Below are 22,306 nucleotides of genomic sequence, written 5' to 3'. Positions count from 1 at the left end.
GTCATCCAGGATCACACCCCGATTCCTCACAGTCAATGGTGTCAATGGTGATGGCCAGGTCTCAGTGCGGGCAACCTTTCCCCGGGAGGAACATCAGCTCTCTCTTGCCCAGACAGAGGGAGCTTCAGGTGGTGTGTTACCATCCACTCCGAGATGTCAGCCAAGCACGCAGCAATGCGTGTCTCTACTTGTGTGTCAGAGGGAGGAAAGGACAAGATCAGCTGGGTGTCATTGGCATAACAATGGTAAGAGAAGTCATGCGAGCGAATAACAGAACCCAGGGATGTCATGTACAGGGAGAAAAGGAGAGGACCCAGAACTGAACCTTGTGGAATGCCTGTAGTCAGTCTGCGAGGCTCCGACACAGATCCCCTCCATGTCACCTGGTACGAACGACCCGTCAGGCAAGATGCAAACATCGAGAGTGCAGAGCCTGTGACACCCAGCCCCTAATTGGCTGGATACAATTGGGGAGAACCCCCCCCCCAAAAAAAAGCTAATTTAGCTTTTGCCAAAGCTTATATTGACAAAGGTGATGACTTTGAGAATCCATACTCTGGTCTGACCAAAGTCAATCTTTTTGGATCTGAAGGCATTCAGAATGTATGGTGTCACAAGGGGGAGGGGTACAGTGAGAAGTGCATGGTCCCAACAGTGAAGTGGTAAAGTTCTTATATGGGGATGTATAAGTACTGAAGGTGTGGGGAAATTGTACTTCACCGAAGGCATCATGAATTCACAGATGTACTGCAAAATCTTGAAAGAGAAGCTGCTACCCTCTCTCCACACCGCGGGTCGTCAAGCACTTTACCCAACATGACAATGACCCTAAACATTCTTCCAAGGCCACTACTGCAAGAACATGGTAAAAGTGCTGCAGTGGCCACATACGTCACCCAACCTCAACCTTATTGAGCACCTGTGAGGAATTTTGAAGAGACAAGTTAAGCAGCACTCCCCATCTAGCATCAAGGCACTCAAGGAGGTCATTCTCCAGGAGTGGAACAGGATAGACATGACAATATGTAGTGAACTTGTACACTCGATGCCAAGAAGTGTCAGTGCAGTACTTAAAAGTAATGGAGAACATAAAGTACGATGAACTAGAAAATATTAAGTACTATGCACTATTTTCTAGTACTAATTACTAGAAAATATTCATTTTTTTGTGTATGGAATGTAAAGCACTTTGTAACTCTATGTTTTTATAAGTGCTATATAAATAAAATGTTGCTTGCTTGCTTGCTTGCTTACTAGAATATTACATATCTGTAGCATTTCATAATAATAATAATAATGGATTACATTTACATAGCGCTTTATGAAGACACTCAAGGCGCTATATAAATCACAGGTGTACTTGTTTTTGCAGCCATTGATTTAAGTAAAGTTGCCCAATGTACTTATTTTACAGTTATTGATGACATATCTTTCTATGTTGTTATTACGTATATGTTTAATACATTTCAGCTTTGTCATCTGTCCATTAATTGTAATGGTGATAATTTAGAAATAGAAATATATCTTGATGTTCAGAGGGGGTGTACTCATTTATGCTGTATACTGTACAGTCTGTAATGGCACATGCCACGGCTTTGTGGACGATCATGACAACATGACCGCTCTACTGACAAAAAAAATAAAACACGACATCTCTCACAATCACGTCAAAATGTAGTTGGTTTGAGAAATGGAGACAATTGAAAACCTCAAAAGGAACTGAAAGTGATTTGCAAGTAAAAAAAAAAAGAAGTGAACAACATTTATGAAGTCTGAAAACAATGGCAGAAGTTGGGCAGACAGCCGCTGCGTGCGTCAATTGTGGATTGTACTTTTCAGTTAAATAAACCTCAGGAACACTTTGAAGTGCTGCTTGGATTAATCTATGCTTGTTCCTGCGGAAAACACCTCCTCCCCTTTGATTTAAAGGTTTCGGATCTTATTTGTTTGACCTCCTTTATAATGGCGACTGGACTGACCGGCAGGCAGGAAACAATTTAAACAAGGCAACATTTCAGACAAGAAAGCAATTCAAATATAGTTAAGACATATTTCAGTTGAGTCATAGCTCATTCACCCATAACTAAACTTAGCACAAAAAGTAAGGAAATTTGTGTTTGGTAGATTATTTCTTTGTTGTAACAATGCTTCTTGGCAATAAATCTTATATCAGGCACCTGATTGTCAGCACCTGGGGTATCAGAAGCTCAAAACAAGAGTCAATAGCAACAGCAAAATAAGCTGTTTGGCATTGGCAGAGAAGATTTGGCAAATTTTTCATGGGTGCAACCCACATACTCAGCTCTGCTGCTCATCCCACAAATGCATGTTCCTTACAAATGTGGCACCATTTAAAAGGGAAATAAACAGGCTTTCCAACGGTATAAGATTTATTGCCAAGAAGCATGGTTACAACAAAGAAATAATCTACCAAACAAAAATTTCCTTACTTTTTGTGCCAAGTATAGTTGACACAAAAACACCGCAAATAATCCAGTGCTCTGCAGTGTCTTCGATGTGACTGGCGGACATAAACTGTAAGTGCAGCCTGAGGTGCTTAGGCAGGGCTTTCTTACACCCTAGTCACATCAGAAATTAGAAGAGCAAAATTAATCCGCATGTACTTGCCTTGCCTGAACCTTGCTGATCCAAAACGCTAAATGCAATTAAACTAACAAAACTTATTTATACCATCTATCCCTTCAGCTTAATTAACTGCAAACCATGCTGTGTATTTTTGTGCAGCAATTAATATTCTTGCAAAGCACAACTGTATAAAACGGAATGACATAACACTGCTAAAATTATAGATTGCACAATTTTGGATTCTCCCTGGCGACCGCCATGTAACAGGTCAACACAAAAAGTAGTTTTGCTGTCAGCACAAATTTTATCTCCTTGAAAAAATAATAATACAATTCCTTGTTTTGTGCACCTTCAAAACTATTTATAAACTATTTTCAGCTCAGTGTCATAATCATTTTGTATTACAAGAATATTATTGTTATCATTAAAGATTATTGTTAGTATTATTAGTAGTATTATGGCTGGTTACCATGGTGACTAGGTTTCCGAACCACTGGTGGGCCAGTTCGTGTCCCACCACCAGCGCCACCCACTGCCTGGATGATGAACAAGAGTTCTTCGTATCAATTAGCAGCGCCGTCTCCCTGGGAAACGGTGGATAATACATGTTAACAAACAGGACCGATCAATATTCAGTTCATTAAAAAAATTATAGTGAATTTAATGTCAACCTTAACAGGGGGGTACAAAATATGAGAACAAAAATATGAATAAACATTTAAGATTTACCTGTAGGTAACAAGGCCCCAGTTTTCCATGGCACCTAGATCAAGAGGGTTTTACCAAATATGTTAGAGGCTTTCCTGTACACATTGTTTATTTCAATGCCAGAAATGATAGCCTGGCAATGACATAACTGAAACTCACCAGCAGCAAAATCAGCAATAGCGATCAGATCAATTTTAGGCAACGGATAAGGAACACTGAAGTAGTCTTTGTAGAAAGGTAAGGTCTTTGTTGCAACCTGGAGAAATCAAAACAAAAACAATTTAATGACAGAGCTCATTGTTTTCTACCAAGATGCTCCTGAAAAGAGAAGGACACACAGTATCACTGATGTGAAGCACCATTCTTCCATAGCACCCCGGTGCTGTGCATGTCAGCTCCTCCTTGAGGAGACTCTTTGCCTGCTAGACGTGTACATGTGCGTGTGCATGTGTTTGGGGAGGTTATGGAAGTACTTCTAGACCAAGGCATGGACAACTTTTGGCTCGGAGGGTGAGGGTTAGGGTAATGCTGCGCTCGGGTCACTACACAAATTGATTTCAACTAGTTCCAAGCGAGCAAACCATTATACCTGAATTGAGTAACTAAATTATTGTAGTGAGTTTGCTGACATCAACAAGTTAAAAACCATCTAAGGGCATCCGGGTGCTGTGGCGGTCTATTCCGTTGCCTACCAACATGGGGATCGCCAGTTCAAATCCCCGTGTTACCTCCGGCTGGGTCGGGCATCCCTACAGAACACAATTGGCCGTGTTTGCGGGTGGGGAGCCGGATGTGGTTATGTGTCCTGGTCGCTGCACTAGCGCTTCCTCTGGTCAGTCAGGGCGCCTGTTCGGGCGGAGAGGGAACTTGGGGGGGAATAGCATGATCCTCTCACACGCTACATCCCCCTGGCAAAACTCCTCAATGTCAGGTGAAAAGCAGCGGCTGGTGACTCCATGTGTATAGGGGGAGGCCTGTGGTAGTCTGCAGACCCTCCCCGGATCGGAAGAAGGGGTGGCGCAGCGACCGGAACGGCTCGGAAGAGTGGGGTAATTGGCCAAGTACAATTGGGGAGGGGGAGGGGTCAAAAATAAATAAATAACTAAACAAACCAACAAATACATAAATAAAACAAACAAAACAAAAACCATCTAAAACGTTTGGGTGAAACGGGTCCACCATTATTAATTTGATCAGCTGCAGCGGTGTTCATCCTGCTATGCTAACATCACAAAGTACCAAGGCCAGCCTGCCATGTTTTTAACCTTTAGATGGTAGATAGATAGCAAACTAACTAAAATGGTCAAGGGTTTAGGTACTCTTTAAACCCAGTTCATAGGTTAAAGCAGCGTTTCCCAACCCAGTCCTCAAGGAACCCCTATCCTGCAGATTTTCATTGTAACCCTGCATAGGTAGCCCTGCTTGTACTTACTCAACCAATCATCTCACAGCACTTAATTATGCAAGGTGAGCAACGTCTGACATAATTCATTGCTGATTGGTTGAATAAGTACAAACAGGTACCTATTCAGGGTTGCAAAGAAAATCTGCCGGATAGGGGTTCCTTGAGGACTGGGTTGGGAAACACTGGGCTAAAGCATGATTCCTTCAAAAGGCAAGAGCCTAGCAGCCTGGCTTTAACCTGCTGAATTCACTTCTGCAATAATACAAGAGGGAGTGCTAAAATGAGAGAGTTTGACTCACACCTGGGCTGTGGACACGGATAAAAAACCAAAGGCTAAATGTGTAGCAGCACAGCCACGATAAACTCTTGTTTTAGCACATCAAGCTTATTACTGTGTTTACGCAGTTTTATCACTCATTTTATCCTGTGAAAAAAATCAGCAACTTGATGAACAACTCACTCAAATAGTACTTTGATTAGACTACAACTGTTTCACTTCAACAATATAACATTCCATGGTGGCTGTGCACGGTAGTAGTTAAAACTTCATAACAAAGATATTAGAGAAGCTGTCCAGCTGCAATTCAAAGACCACCCTCAAACTTTCCATGTAACACAGCCACAGACAGTGCTATTAACTGACCCCCTTACCACTGTCGCTGAGCAGTCCCCGGAGTTTATACTTGAGCTGTGCAAACCTCAATCCAACGGCTTCTTTCAAGCACAGCACAGTGAGAGGAGAATTTCATTTTGTAAACTTCTACCCGGGTCCTAGCACCCACTCCTAGTGAATGGAAAAGCTGGTGGTCAGTTCATCTGCTCTGCCACAAAGACTTGTTGGGTAGTCACCTATTACTCAGAAGGTGTTCTATATTCACACCCATTCTGGCTGGTGAACAGGCGAAAGCGTTTGGTGAACCTCTGGAACTGATCCTACATTTGTGATCTGGTCGGCTCAAAAGTGGGGTGTTCATGTGACAGCTGCAAAACATCAAGCTCACCTCCAGTGCGAACTTTCCTTGCTCCGCTTTCCCTATGGGTGTGTACACACGTACTGTCACACCGTCTGATGACTGGCTCTCCACAAAGTCGTACTCCCCAATGACAAATGCTACAAGATAGGTTGACATGATGGGTGTTGTGGCGAACTTCACTTCCACCAGGTTGTCGTTGTCTGGATATGGCTTTCGATCAATGACATTCTGAGAGGGGAAAGAGGAGAAAGTGTAAATACTCCTCAACACTCTATAGCATGAATACTGTACAGCAGAGAGCCATTATTTCATCGCTACTGTAATTTTCTCTAATTCTTATGTATATTGTATTTTTTGCAAACTTGTCTCGCTTTCCCCTACAAACATTGGTTAAACAAGTTATGAGTTAGTTTGTTTTGCACTGCAACTCTAACGTATTACTTTTTAGCTGGACCACAACAGTGGGGCCAGCCCTACACACGCAGCTGGCCGTGAGTAACTGAGTGAGTGATGGAGCTTCCCCATTGGCTGTTGCTCTTTCTAAATGAATCGGCATAAACAGTTTTCCATTATGTCATCAGCTGTTCACGGAACAGATGTCAAAACAGCCGTTTACTAAACGTAGTCATGCAAAAACAGCCGTTTAATAAATGCAGTTGCGGTCAAGCCATATACTAGGTTTTAACCTAGTCTTATTACAAAATAGACCGCATTGACATTATCCAGTACTGACGATGTTTTTACATACTACATGTAGAAGTTCAGAATTAGGATACAGGGAGTACCACACTTTTATACATATTTATGTTCTTTTACAGCCAAGAGTCACAGAGAGCAACACATCAATTCAAATTCCGGTATGTCAAAACTTACTCAACAAGGTAAATATGGGAACAGATTTAAAGTTAAAGTGATAATTTTTTGAGGGAGTTTGGCTATTTTCTGGTGTCTAGGGGACAATACATTACCCAAGAACATTTTTCAGTGCATAGAATTTGCACATAGTTATGAACATACACGCCAGCGGCAACATGGAAGCCAACAGGGATGTGATCTGTCATTTCCTCATTAGTTTCAAAAAAACAAAAAACAAAAACAATGAAACGCATTTCTATTGACTCCAAAGTAACTTGCATAACTATACGTTCAGATGCTATGCATGCCAAAAATGGTCTGGGGCAATGTAGTATGTCCGCTACACCCCAGAAAATAGCCAAACCCCCCCAAAAGTGAACCATCCCTTTAAAAGCTTAAGCCATGGGATGCTGAGTTGTTTTTTTTTTTGGTACAATATTTTTGAGTATATAAATATGGACTGTCAGCTTGTTTTTTTTCTCTTCTTAGTTCCAATTTAATTGAATTAAAAAGAGCAAAAGCATTGTGCCGCGCAACTTCCAATTAGTGAAAGTTTTATCAAACATGCTTAATAGGGAGAAAGTAAACACGGTTTTAACTTTCGAGCTTATATGTGACTACCTCTTCAAATACAATGGGAAGTATGCCATCGCACCAACAGTGACGGGGCTTTGGGTTCTTTTCCCTGTGTAGCTCAATGGGTTGACCACTACAGCTAGCATTGGCAGTAAACACTGCAGGAAATACACATCAAGACTGATAGACTGGATTCAGTCTTTTTTTAATTTAAACCTCAAATATATATATATATATATCTATAGATAGATAGATATATATATATATAGATAGATATAGATATGTGATGAGTCTGTCATTCAATTGATGAATTCAAGCTTCTTCTTTGCCATACAGTTGAACTGAGTAAGTTGGAAGACAAAGTTTGAATGCCATTTGCGAGCCACATCCTAAAACATATTGTAAATTGTAATACAATTTTTGCTGTACTTCTTCAACTTGAGTTGATAAAAATATCTTTTATGAGTCACATCACGGGCCTTTTAAAAAGTACAAGTCCAATTCCTCTTTTGGGAATAAGCAACCTCACTGAGCTGCAATAAGAAAACTAAAAGGAAAAAAAAAACATGCACACACACACACACCCACACACACACACACACATATATCAGATTTAACATGCAACAACCTGACTAAGTCTGCCCTACGTTATGCAACCTATGCTGGTGAAGAATGTAAACCGTTAAAATAAACAAACAGACAAAATCAAAAAAGGAAGAAAAAAAAAACCCCGACTCCGCTAAGAATTGTGAGCAAAGCCGGTTCGGGTTTGACGAGTGGACAAGAGAGACACAGTATGCGTCACATACCATATTTGACAAGGCTACTCGGTCCTTGGGAACGATGAGTGTAATGTCAAATGTTGCTTTAATAGCTGGCTCATCCCAACAGGGGAAGGCTCTCCGAGCATCCGTGGCCTGTGGGGTGGGGTAGAGAGAGAAGTACAGAGAGATAGAGAAAGAGAGACAGAGAGAGAGAGGAGAGAGAGAAACAAAGAACATACTTAAGAAAGAACCAATTAAAGAAACCAGTGAAAAGAACAAAAGAATCAGAAGCAAGAACGAAAGAGAAGAACAAAAAGGAAGGGGGGGGTGCGAGGGGAAAAGGAAATGTGGGAAGGATAAAAAAGAGAAGATGAATAACTGGATCAAAAGTCAGAGCATCAGAGCAGAGTATGATTTCGGCCAGTAAATGTCTGTTTTGGACCAATGAGGAGCATTTCAGGTTTTTTAACAGCCCAGAGTTTGCAAACACAAGGTATTTGTCTTAGTAGGATGCTCAACATATAGACAAGGAATCAGATACATCATTTCCAAGTAGAAAAAAAAAACTAAGAGCATCTAATAATACCTAGAAAAATACTGCCTGGAGAGAGGGAAAGAGAAGAGAGAATGAAACCATGAGGGCACAGGTGACACCTGCCATCCTCTTTTCAGAGATAGCCTGCTCATGCTCACGGTGGGGCCTACATCCCACAAGTGTCTGCGGTTTTGGTTTCAAATGGACCTGCTCCACCAATTCAGTCTGGAAAGTAAAAGTTCCTGTCAGGCTGACCTAGATACTGACTGCGCTTCTCCAACAGCAGATGTGAAACATCCCACAGACCTCAAAGCACTTTCAAAACATAGTATATACAGAATGCAACAGGAGGTATGTTGCCTAATCCTCTGGACAGTTCTGGAGCACCACCAAGGGTCACACGGCCATCCCACAATTCCTGACACTATGTTTCAACACAAGCCATCACTGGGTTTAGCAATCCAATCAGTTTTTCACACCCAAAGGGTCCACAATCAACTACAGTAGTGACCTTGTTTGATTACCTCAAATTGTGTGACAGCAGCGTAGCGGGTTTCCCCGGAAGGAGTTGCATATTTACTTCTGTAGAATCCTTTCATTTTGTCGTTCAGCTCCCCAACAAAGTCGATCTTCAATGTGCCAGATCCTTGCAAAGAAGCGGGAAAAGACAATCAGTCAAATAAAATAAAAAAATTTGGGGGAGTGTGTGTTTGTTTTAAAGGGAGAATTAGCAGATTTTCAACCTTATTTCTGTCTATCTGTGACAGGGACAGCGCATGAAAAACACCTGCAGATGTTCCCGATCGTTTCTGCATCTCTGGAGTGGCAATGTTTTTCTGACCTCCAAGTGACGTATCATAACGTCATTTGGCAGCTGGAAAAACTAAATACAGCCTAGCAGGGTTTCTAACATCCTAATCTACTCTAAACACACTGTTCAAAAGATATTCTTGGTTCTCTCGGCTAAAATACAATACAAAGACTCTGTGAGCAGAATGTCAATTTCTCTGTCAATATAGTAAACAATGAGGACTTAATTGCTTCAATCTACTACACTTCTCATCAGTACTGATTACACATACACAAAAAATTCAGTGAAATTTTCCTTTAAGTGTCAAAACCGGTTGGAGAAATGAGAAAAAATCAAAAGTACACCATTTTTACCTTTCTGAAGAGCGCTAGGGAAGGAAAGAGTGACTTTCTCGTCTTCATTTTGATAGTTGAATCCTGTAGCATTAATTTCTGATATGAAAGAAGAAAATATAATAAGAGTGTTTGTGCATCTGAGGGGAGTGTGCTGATGTCACAAGGCACAGTTCCTTTTCATATATTAGGCTTTTTAACTTTAAAAAAAAAAGTTACTGTGACCTAAAAGTCAGAAAGAGTGAAGCACCAAAAAGAAATTAAGGAGCAAGGAAAAAGCTAGAAACAAAGAAAAGCAAAACTAGAAAAAGAAAACTCCCATCTTATCCTCACCTTCTCCTCCTTCTGGTACAAAGGACGTTGTGATTATGTCAATGTCGGCACAGTTCATCACAATCTGATTTGTGGCCTGTGTAACCTGCAAATATTGACAAAATTATACAGAGTCTCAGTTCACATAATCACATCAACCATAACATCACACTTGAATAGAAAATGTGACTCATTTGCTTTTACTGGTGGAAATCTAACATGAACTGGGGTCAGTCAGCTGATCACAATACCTTACTTTAGGCCAGTGGCTTTCAAAGTTTGAGGCCTGCCTCCCCTGGGGGGCACCAAAGAGTTTCAGGGGAGGTGCGGACAAAAAGCAGGAATACAAGAAAATGTCTGAACCCAACAGAAAGCGCAGAAAGTATGACGATGTATATTTTAAGTTGGGATTTTCTTATATCGGCTTTTCTGCCTTGACCCTAACTAAAAGCAGTTACCAGTCGAGGCTTTACGTGGAGGGCGACCTGCGCTTGTTCCTGTCATCAGTACAGCCCCGCATCCACCATCTGTGTGCAACCAGCCGCAACAGTTAACAAGACTAGGTCAAAATCTAGTATATAGCTTAAATGTGTATGGTCAATGTTCGAAACTGGCCAATTTGTTAGAGGGCTAGTCAGTGGTAGTGTCTATAATGTGAATTCCTTGATATTAAATGTTCATCTGCAATTTTCTGTAGTGGTCCCAGTAATATTTGCTGTTAAAAGTGTACTAAATCACGACATAATTAAGCTATGTTCAAGTAAAAAAAGGTTATAAATGCATTTCCAAGAACAATATTTTCCACTCATAACTTGGGATGTTTGACTTGAAAGAGAACTAAATTAATTTTAAGGATACCTATTCTAATTATCCGTTAACTCCCCCTCCTCTTTCATCTGTTTCTATCTGTGGGTGTCTCTCGTTTTTATAAGACTCACTATCTAGACAGAAGAATTCACTAAGAATGGATTGCGGCCGCTGATAGCACCATGAATCATGAATTGCCTGTCACTTGCAACTGCCATCTGCCCCATCTCAAGGTCCGATTCACATATGATATTGCACTAATGATATGCAAACACACCCATGAAGTTTTGCAGCTGATCGCAATTTGCCCTTGTTTTGCGTCTGATTACAATTATCAATGTGGCCAAGTATAAATGGTAGCTTTACACCAAGAACACAGCAGACAGGCTCAATGTCATCCTTGATCTCATCAATTCTAATTACAGGGGTGGGGTCTGGCCCCCTAATTAAGACTTGGACCCTAACCAAAAGAGGTAAAAACAACGGGTCGGGGGGGGGGGGGGGTCTAAACATTTATATATCCTTCTTACACTATATGGACAAAAGTATTGGGACACACACCTGTTAATCACTGAATTCAGGTGTTTCATTCAGATCTGCCACAGGTGTATAAAATCAAGCAGCTAGCCATGCAGTCTGCATTTACATTTGCGAAAGAATGGGTTGTTCCGAAGAGCTCAGTGAATTCAAGCGTGGTACTGCCATAGAATGCCACCTTTGCAATAAGTCAGTTCGTGAAATTTCTTTCCTGCTAGATATTCCACAGTCAACTGTAAGTAGTATTATTGAAAAGTGGATGCTTTTAGGAACAACAGCAACTCAGCCACGAAGTGGCAGACCACGTAAAAGCACATAGGGAGGTCAACGAGTGCTGAGGCGCATAGTGCGTAAAAGTCGCCAATGCTCTGTTGACTCAATAACTGCAGACTTCCAAACTTCCTCTGGCATTAACATCAGCACAAAAACTGTGCACCGCAAGCTTCATGGAATGGGTTTCCATGTCCAAGCAGCTGCATGCAAGCCTTAAATCACCAAGCACAATGCCAAGTGTCGGATGGAGTGGTGTAAAGCACGCTGCCACTGGACTCTGGACCAGTGGAAACGTGCTCCGTGGAGTGACGAATCACGCTTCTCTGTCTGGCAGTCTGATGGATGAGTCTGGGTTTGGCGGGTGCCAAAAGAACACTACCTGCCTGACTGCATTGTGCCAACTGTAAAGTTTCGTGGAGAAGGGATAATGGTATGGGGTTGATTTTCAGGGGTTGGGCTGGGTACCTTAGTACCAGTGAAGGGAAATCTTAATGTCTCAGCATACCATGACATTTTGGACAATTCTATGCTTCCAACTTTGTGATAACAGTTTGGGGAGGGCCCTTTCTGTTCCAGCATGACTGTGCCCCAGCGCACAAAGCAAGGTTCATTAAGACATGGTTGGGTGAGTTTGGTGCGGAAGAACTTGACTGGCCCGCACAGAGGCCTGCCCTCAACCCCATCGAATACCTTTGAGATGAACTAGAAGAGAGATTGCGAGCCAGGTCTTCTCGGCCAACATCAGTGCCTGACCTCACAAATGCTCTTCTGAATGAACAGGCAAAAAATTCCCACAGACACACTCCAAAATCTTGTGGAAAGCCTTCCCAGAAGAGTGGAAGCTATTATAGCTGCAAAGGGGGGACCAACTCCACATTAATGCCTATGGATTTAGGATAGGACACCATAAGAGCTCCTGTAGGTGTAATGGCCGGCTGTCCCAATGCTTTTGTACATATAGTGTACCTGTAATCGTAAATACTATATTTCCCCTGTTCATGCCTGGAAGAATCTTGTAATACGATTTCAGACACCCCTAAAGTGGACCATAACGTTTCTTCACCTTGACGTTAGTTGAACGTCTGTCTCATCTGCCTCATCAGTCCCATCATTGCAATGGCTCGCATCCTCATTAAAGTAAGCATCGCACACGTTAGTGGAGATGGAGCAGGTTAATGTAAGTGCCTAGCCACCTAGCTAGTATAACTTTACTTTCTTACCTTCAGAGTTTCTGAATTAGACTGTCTACGGACGGACACTAATGTTAGCTAGTTTCTATCTTTTGCCTTAAGTTACAGTTTAGCTAACTAGCATTAGGTAGCTAAAGCTAATGTTTGCCTTACCTAACATTAGCCAACTAATGTTAGCTAGCTGATACCGCACCCTTTCATTTCCAACTTTGGCTAAATAGCTATCTAGCTGTGCCTATGGCTTGGCATTTCATTACCAATATAAAATGTCACATTATCTGATTGTTAGCTAACACTGGTGCCCAGTCATGAGCAGTGAGACAATGGAGGATTAGTTGTTGTAGAGGTAAATTTTGACATCAATATGAGTTTATTACTTTATTTTAATAGTCTTTTGTGTGGCTGTGGTGGTTTAGTTAGTCTTTTGCCTTTTTGATATTAGCGTTTATAATAAGCCCCCCTTTGTTTTCACTCAGGAATGCAGGAGTTTTACCTGGTTGGGGAATTGAACAATATTAAAATCCACGTGTGCTGAAGGCTGATTAATTGTATTAGTTCAATTCTATCACTACTTTATTAACTCAGATTAGATTTCATTCACAGAGTCAACATGACCAAGAGGAGAGGAGCTATCTGGCACTTTTTTGTGCTTAAAAAAGAGTAAGTTGAAACTTGTAAGAATTAGGACAGAGATGATAATGCAGCACACAGTGGCCTAGTGGTTAGCACAGTCGCCTCATAGTAAGAAGGTCCTCGGTTTGAGCCCCGGGGTAGTCCAACCTTGGGGGTTGTCCCGAGTCGTCCTCTGTGTGGAGTTTGCATGTTTCCCCCGTGTCTGCGTGGGTTTCCCCCAGGTGCTCCAGTTTCCTCCCACAGTCCAAAGACATGTGGGTCAGGTGAATTGGCCATATTAAATTGTCCCTAGGTATGAATGTGTGTGGGTGTGTGTGTGTGTGTCAGCCCTGTATGATAGTCTGGCAGCCTGTCCAGGGTGTCTCCCCGCCTGCTGCCCAATGACTGCTGGGATAGGCTCCAGCATCCCCGCGACCCTGAGAGCAGGATAAGCGGTTCGGAAAATGGATGGATGGATGATAATGCAGCATGTCTTTTCTGTGGTTGTCATGCAGGCTTAATACTGAGCAGGATAGTATGGGTGATGGTGAGTTTTACATTTATGTTCTGTTATAGTAAGGAAGCAGAGGGAGGTCAGAATAACAGCCAGCAGGCTGAAGGAGGTCAAAAAGACAGTAAGCAGGCAAGACCAAGTAGCAAAGAGGTGAGTTACAAAGCAGACTGCACTTCAATGGCAAATAATACTTTCATAAACTGATAGGCTGCATGACAATAATACCCTACTGTTCTCAACTAATATGCTAGGATACTGATAGCGAAGAAAGTTCTGGTACAGCATTGTGTAGGTCTATTTGAGCAGAAATGATGGTTTACTGTTGTGTGTGTGGGTCTGACCTTCTGGCAGTTTTGCTCTGGAATACTTTGTTGGTGACCTCTGACTACAAAAGTTGTTGTGTGGTACGTGCCCCATGAGCTGGTGTAATGGATTTGATAATCATCTACAGACTACAGACATTACATTAAACAAGCAAGATACTGTAAGGATCACAAGACTTCAGCACACTGAAGCATGCACCTGCCTTGTACTGGGTTCTTGTTACGCCCTGGAGATAAAGTTGAACCCCACCCTATTGTCATTGTATAATTCACAATCTGGATATCATCAAGTATAGCAAGAACTGTTAGACCCGGCAACCTGTATCTCCAAATAACTTTGGTTTCAAGAAAATCAAAAAGTGACATTCTCCTTCAAAATAACCGATCACAAGCATGCCTGGCATGATGATGCCTTCGCCTGGCTACAATCATTGCCGCCATGATCACCGGAGAGTCTGAGCGTCAGTAACCACAAACTCTCTGAAGATACTAATAATACTCTAACTACATGTGGCCATTAGTGCTGGTTTTTTCCAATGAGGCTCATCTGCATAGAAAGGGACCAATTTTGTGCTAAATGTATGCACATTACCTAATTTAAATATGTACAAATAGCACTGGTGCACCAAGATGCTATTTGCTTGGTAGCCAGGTTAGGGGTGCATTTCACCCTTCAGTGAAAGGTTTCTTTTTTGTCTTGTTTGTGAAGGTTTAACGGCTGCAAAAGCCATGCAATCCTTTTGAGAATTCGCCAGTGAGTCTTTTGTCAGAGTGACTGTTATTTGGGATGCTTTAACTGTGTGCTCTCCCTCATGCCTTTCGTTTGGCTGATCATTCGTGTAACTTCAGTGACGTTGTTGGACACCTGATCCAGTGGCCCAATCATGTCAAACATGATCATTCAGGGGCGTCAGAGTAGCATAGCGGTCTATTTGGGAATCACGGGGATCCCTAGTTCGAATCCCTGTGTCGGGCGTCCCTACAGACACAATTGGCCATGTCTGCGGGTGAGAAGCCAGATGCGGGTATGTGCCCTGGTCGCTGTACTAGCACCTCCTTTGGTCGGTCGGGGTGTCTGTTTGGGAGGGAGGGGAAACTGGGGGGAAAAGCGTGATCCTCCCACACGCTACGTCCCCTGGTGAAACTCCTCACTGTCAAGTGAAAAGAAGCGGCTGGCGACTCCACATGTATCAGAGGATGCATGTGGTAGTCTGCAGCCCTCCCCGGATTGGCAGAGGGGTTGGAGCAGCGATGAGGACAGCTCAGAAGAGTGGGGTAATTGGACAGGTACAATGTGGGATAAAAAAAGGGAAAAAAAACATGATCATTCAGTGAGTCACTCTAAACATGATCACTCAGTCAGTCAGTGACATTCGCGTTTGTAGGGCTGGCCCACCGACTGGTCCAGCCAAAAAGATTGAACAATGTGCATTTTTCCCAGAGTGTGTTTTCGGTTAAGGCCTTACGCATGGTGTCGGGGGGAAGCATTGCTATCAGTGGGTTGTGTACATTTTCATGTGGTTCGTTCTTTTGTTAAACGGTGAGAGACATTTTTTCATTTTTTCAACTTCACAAACAGGCATTGACCTATAAACTAATTCTTAACCACTTTTATTGATTTTTATTAAAATGTGGGAGGTTCTATTAGGACAGTGTTCAAAATAAACCTTTTAAACCATTTATGGTTGCAACCCATTATTTTAAAAAGATTGGTTATTTTATTGATCATTATTATTATTGATTGTTATGATGCCTTTTGTTAAAATGGAGCGGCTCCAGTGACTTGATGTTCTCTGAAGGGAGGCTCATTGTCCTACACTTTGAAAATTCCTGCTTTAGGCTAAACCTATAACAGCTAGAGAGCATTATTAATCATAGCGATAATAGATTCTATTTGAAGAGATGGCCAGAGAGACAGTGAAAGAGAGACAGGTAGATGGATAGACATATAACGGACTTTCAAGTATGATTTTAAAGACAGTTTAACTCATTGAAATCAGGGCATAATGGCACTATCAGATGTCATACAGCTTTCCAAGAACACAAAAGTCTATTCAGGATCGCAATCCTTAAAGATTTGGCTTTCCTGATTGGAAGTTGTCATAATTTCTCTTAGGCAGAGAGGTAGTAGGGTAGTGATTATAGAACACACCACCTAATGTCACCTGACATTAGGGGTGTAAGAAAATATCGCTACTCGAGTAGTATGTATCAATTCTCAAAACCGCTATAACGATTTTTAATTGTTTACATGTAAAGGTTCGTGACAAACATTTTGTGTTACCCCACAACCGCTAGATAACAGCGTTGTAATCTATCTTCAGACATTTGACTCGTCCACTCCAACGCAACAACGTAAACTGAGACAGGAAGTAGCATAAGCACAAAGAACACAGGCCTATGAAATCGCAATATATCGCCTTTCTTACAGTATCACAATATATCGCGATATATTGAATCGTAACCCCTGTATCGTGATACTATCGCATCGCCAGATTCTCGCCAATACACAGCCCTACCTGCCATAGGCTTTTAGTATCCTCTGGTCCGTTACATGGTTCTTTGTGTAAATCACAGGTCAAAAGTCTATTAGCGGGTTTTCACTACAGAAGTCACATGTCCAAAAGAATTTCAGGGTAAGTCAACCTCCAACATCAGTTGCCCTTGGACTCTGTCTTCACTGTCAGTATTTAGGACTTTCCTTTAGACCCCTGTTCATTATTTCCATATTTTCGAACAGACAAGATTAGTCCTTGAAATAAACCTCCAGTAAACAGAAGGTTCTACTACCTGTTGTCTACTTTGCCATGTGTGCGCTAGGAATATGTTTTTGAATAGGTCCTCTAATGAAAATTTTGTGACTGGAAATGACCAAGTGTTCCAAGAGTGGGCGGCCAATAATGATAGCTGTCCACAATTGTTAATGATCTCCCATGAAGTATGTGCACCAAGAACTAATGCCAAGTAAAGCACCATTTAAAGTTGTAAAATACTAAAATGTGCTCTTGACCATCACATTCAAAAACTGTTAAACGAGGGTTGACCTCCAGCAGATGGAAAAAGTGATCTTATTCAAGCTGCACTGGCTTTGTTATTCTGATTTTAGCTATAGTATCTTTGGATGTTATGCTTTAAATACTACAGAAGGTTCTATTACCTGTTGTCTACTTTGCCATGTGTGCGTTTGGAATATGTTTTTGAATAGGTCTTCTAATGAAAATTTTGTGACTGGAAATGACCAAGTTCCATGAGTGGCCAATAACGGTAGCTGTCCACAATTGTTAATGATCTTCCATGAAGTATGCACACCAAGAACTAATACCAACTAAAGCACCATTTAAAGTCGTAAAATACAACAATGTGCTCTTGAACATCACATTCAAAAACTGTTAAAGGGTTGATCTCCAGCAGATGGCAAAAGTGTTCTTAGTCAAGCTGCACTGGCTTCATTTGGATTTTACCTGATATTATCTTTGGATATTATACTTTGAAGTAATTAACAAAAAAAATGACCTGATGATTTGCAAGCAAAGAAAATCTTTTTATAAATCTTCCCGACATTGGTGTATTTGAGATAATAGCTATATCCACTAATATTGAAAACAATGTTTTTTAGATGTCAATTTCAGTGGTTGCTGTCAGTATGACTTTCCCAGGCAAAATGGTATTGCACATCACATTTGATGTCTTCACCATAACAGCCAAACATGGAAGAATAAGGCAGGTAGGGTAGGCGAGTTTGAATTCGTTAAGTTTTTGATGTTAACAAGCAGATATGGCAGACGAAGTTAGTAAAATAATCAAGACCAACAGGTGAAGCAACATTAGTTTGTATAACCAATTCAACCATTTCCTTTAGCTTAGTGGTGGTGTGGTGAGGGTGCAGCAAACTGTATTGTTGGCAGTTTAATTTTGACTGTGAATTCTGGAATTTAGAGTGGTTAAATGCTAATGCATGTAACTAACAGCAGCATCACCACATATAAGTTAGCCACACATAAGTTCAATAAAAAAATTAAGATGCTCTTGATTGTAGCGTTAAATAAAAATGTCAATGGATACGTGGCTTACAAAGAGACCCAGGGAAAGCTTTAGAGAACTTTGTGGTGATGTCAACTGAAGACATACAAATGTATCTCTAAATCTTTGTGAACGAGTTTAAGACGTATAACACCTATCCTGAAGTCTCACATTACCTTGGTGTAATAACCACCATGAGTCACAGATGTTTACGCCTGTGGGCACATTAGAGCCTTTTACACACTGCAAACAATAAATCTGCAATCAGGGCAAACCGAATGAAGCTCATGTGTGTGTGTGTTGTATGTGGTGACGGTAGTACTTACACTACATACCACCAAGATACGACGATACTAAGTCTGCACTTGATCATCTATTATAAGTAACTATGATATAGATTATTCATGATTAACGTTGCACAGTGACTTCAAAAAAAGTGTGTCGACTTCATAAATAGTGCAGCCCAGATGATCAGCAAACAAGGAGGCCATGCTGCCTCGTGTTGTTTTGTAGATGCACGGCCAGGCTAAGTTTAACCACGTGAGAGTGAAACGGAGGGTGGGAGATTTTGGCTTGCTATGATTTAGCAAACATTAGCTGTTTGGTTTGCCAGTTAGCCAGCAAGCAGATGACTCTGTGTTAAATATTAAAAACTCACAGACTGGATTGTGATTAACTATCCGCATAAAGGTAAAGGGTTGTCGTCACTGGAATTCGACGTTATTGGCATATTTTCATTGATTATAATGCGTATATCAGCAAAAGACAGGCGTCGTTCACCAGCCAGCGTTGGTTCTGACGTTAACAGTAACGTTAGATGGCAGCTGGCTAGCTAGCTAGGTTTTAACACCATGGTCAGAAAATGACAATCAAATCAGACGGATCAACAAACACACTCCGATTTCAGCCACCGACGTTGGAGAGCCACATAAACGTCCACTTGGACTGGTCAACAGTACAACCTGGCTGAATATTTAATTTATTTTTTGACCCAAACGAAGTCAATACTCTTCTTCAGAGCAGCTAGCTATCTTGCGGTTCGATTAGCATTGACGTTAACTTTAGCTACTGCCACAAGCTAACACTTGGTTACTGTTAAGATTAGCTTGGCGGATAACTAGCTTGGTAAATAGCTTGGCTAGTAGTTAGCAATTTGCCGTTGGCCGCTCGAAAGGTGCAAATTAGCTGGCTGGCAATAGATTACATAACAAGATCCCCTCCGTGTACCAGCTAATACATAAATGCACCGATCCATTGACGTTGTAGCAAAGATACCTCCACCACCGCCTCCAGTTTGCCCTCGAACGTGAAGTCGATCAGGTCGGGCTTCAGGCACAGCCCGTAGTTGACGGGGTAAACGTCAGTGGGCAACCGTACGAAGGGCCTCCTTTCGGGCATGGTTTCTCTACTCGGGCTGGCTGCGTTGACGAAGACGGCACAACGTATCCCTCTGGATTTGATGGTTCTAAGGTCAAGAAAGACGGGCTTAGAAACAAGGATGGATGACGGGTATCTGTTGACGCTTTTCACGAGTGACAGCGAAACCATACGGCCCAAAACCAGCGACATAAAACCCTCACAGCGCTGCCAGCGGTACAATCCTACCTCACTTCAAATCCAAACAACCGATGTGAACCAGCGCTGAGCTACGGGGAGATGACGTCACCCCGTTACACTGTTACGTGTGGGACGTGCGTGCAGGCGCTCGACTACACGTCTGACTGACAGTGTGAGTGTGAGTGTGAGTGAGTGTGTGTGTGTGTGTGTGTGTGTGTGTGTGTGTGAGATGAAATCTAATGAACAATTAATACATTTCACAATTTTGTGTTTTTCCCTGGTTGTTATTGCCAAAGGTCAGCGAGAACATGGCTATTTAGGTAACCATGACATCATCATACCTCAAATAGGAATTATGCTCCCTGCTGAAGCGATGGTATAGTCTAGTCGACGTACAGTGCGTGCATGCATGCATATGAGCGAAGAATGTGCAGGAGAGACAAAATCCTACAGGGCTTGTCCAGTGGCTCCCTATAATCGTCACACAGTACAGCTCACTGATGAAATAATACAGAATACGTGTCTTTATGCATGCTCAGTAATCCAGGTAAGAAAATCAATGAAAGGGTAACCAGTTCATCTGGACACAACGTTTATTGAGAAAAAAACGTTTCATCACTCATCTAAGTGACCTCTTCAGTCTAAACTGACTGCAGATATCCCTACCTATATAAACAATAGGGTTACATAACGACCGAAACCAACGACTAGTGTATGCAAATATGCCTGACAATTAGTAACTAGAATTACAATGCCCATGTGCTCTATTCACAGAATATTTGGGAATTGTTGCAATCACAGCATTGTAAGATTAGATTAGATTGTTTTATTATTTTTTTATTGTTTTATTTACTAGATAACCCAGCCACTGAGGATGCACAAGCCAGTGCATTCTTAGTGCCGGTCCCAAGCTCGGATAAATGGGGAGGGTTGCATCAGGAAGGGCGTCCGGCATAAAATCTTTGCTGAATCAAATATCTGGATCATAAATCAGACTTCCATACCAGATCGGTTGAGGCCCGGGTTGCCAACGACCGCCACCAGTATTGTTGGCCAGCAGAGTGCCAGTGGAAACTATGCTACTGTTGGGTGAAGGAGAAGGAGAGGGGGGAAGGTATGTCCAGAGGCAGTGGGAGAAGAGGAAGGGTGAGAGTGTGGAGGTGAGAGTCGAAACTTTGAATGTTGGCACTTTGACTGGTAAAGGGAGAGAGCTGGCTGATTTGATGGAAAGAAGAAATGTAGGTATACCGTGTGTGCAAGAGACCAGGTGGAAGGGGAGTAAGGCCAGGAGCATCGGAAGTGGGTTCAAACCCTTTTCTACCATGGTGTGAATGGGAGGAGAAATGGGGTAGGGGTAATTCTGAAGGAAGAGTATGTCAAGAGTGTGCTAGAGGTGAAGAGAGTATAAGACAGAGTGATGAGCATGAAGCTGGAAATGGAAGATGTACTGATGAATGTTATCAGCGCATATGCCCTGCAAGTTGGGTGTGAGATGGAAGAGAAAGAAGAATTCTGGAGTGAGTTGGATGAAGTGGTGTAGAGTGTACCCAAGGAGGTACACGGTGATTGGAGCGGACTTCAATGGGCATGCTGGTGAAGGGAACAGAGGTGATGAGGAGGTGATGGGTAGGTATGGTGTCAAGGAGAGAAATGTAGAAGGACAGATGGAGGTGGATTTTGCAAAAAGAGTGGAAATGGCTGTGGTGAATACATATTTCAAGAAGAGGGAGGAACACAGGGTGATGTGCAAGAGTGGAGGAAAGTGCACACAGGTGGACTATATCTTATGTAGAAGGCAATTGGAAAGGAATTTGAGACTGCAAGGTGGTGACAGGGGAGAACATAGCTAGGCAGCATCGGATGGTGGTCTGTAGGATGACTTTGGAGACCAAGAAGAGGAAGCAAGTGAAGGGAGAGCCGAAGATCAAATGGTGGAAGTTGAAGAAGGAAGACTGTTGTGTGGAGTTCAGGCAGGAGTTAAGACAGGCACTGGGTGGTACCAGTGCCTTTACAAAGCCTTCATAAAATAACCAGAACTAAGAATTATGTAGCTGTTCTAATTAGAGGAGGATGCAATTGATAACTCTTCTGTGTTGAGTAGTTAAAAAACAAACAAACATGCAAATAGGCCCTAAAGCAAAATTGAACCAAATCTGGATCTTGAGTAGGTTTCCTCCGGGTGCTCCGGTTTCCTCCCACAGTTCAAAGACATGTAGTATATCAGGTGACTCGGCCGTACTGTCCCGGGTGTCTCCCCGCCTGCCGCCCAATCACTACTGGGATAGGCTCCAGCATCCCTGCGACCCTGAGAGCAGGATAAGCGGTTTGGATAATGGATGGCTGGATGGATAAATCTTGAGTAATGATAGATATATGAAGTTCTGCAAGATGCTTATTTTCTTTGCCACAGTCAAACACTTCTGGTCTTGGCAGGCCAGAAGTATCATCACCAAAGTCTGAGTTTTTTTAACTGTATCTTTATTTACTTTTTCTTTTAGAAGATACATGTAAAACCACACCAACAAACAAAAGAGAAGTGAAGGCCACTTAATCCAAGGTAAAGGAAAGCAAAAAAAAAGGGAGGTGGGGGGGGTGGACACTACTACCCCTACATA

General features: G+C 42.1%; 1 protein-coding gene across 2 annotated transcripts in view; it reads right to left on the bottom strand.

Annotated features, from left to right (window-relative positions):
• Positions 1-19,739, bottom strand: part of npepps (aminopeptidase puromycin sensitive) — a 60,993-nt gene extending 41,254 nt beyond the window's left edge. For both annotated transcript variants that reach the window (XM_056279876.1, XM_056279877.1), the window contains exons 1-9: positions 19,410-19,739; positions 9,880-9,964; positions 9,568-9,645; positions 8,928-9,049; positions 7,914-8,021; positions 5,701-5,901; positions 3,454-3,550; positions 3,316-3,349; positions 3,056-3,170 (exon numbers count right to left, since the gene is read on the bottom strand). In XM_056279876.1, coding sequence (XP_056135851.1) covers positions 3,056-3,170; positions 3,316-3,349; positions 3,454-3,550; positions 5,701-5,901; positions 7,914-8,021; positions 8,928-9,049; positions 9,568-9,645; positions 9,880-9,964; positions 19,410-19,703 — 1,134 coding nt within the window. In that variant the 5' untranslated portion in view covers positions 19,704-19,739. The remainder of the gene's footprint in view (positions 1-3,055; positions 3,171-3,315; positions 3,350-3,453; positions 3,551-5,700; positions 5,902-7,913; positions 8,022-8,927; positions 9,050-9,567; positions 9,646-9,879; positions 9,965-19,409) is intronic.
• Positions 19,740-22,306: the final 2,567 nt, after the last annotated feature.

This window comes from Lampris incognitus, chromosome 5 (assembly GCF_029633865.1).
Source record: "Lampris incognitus isolate fLamInc1 chromosome 5, fLamInc1.hap2, whole genome shotgun sequence".
Lineage (NCBI taxonomy): Eukaryota > Metazoa > Chordata > Actinopteri > Lampriformes > Lampridae > Lampris > Lampris incognitus.
Note: the sequence above shows the minus strand (reverse complement) of the source record. Positions and strands in the feature narration are given on the sequence as shown.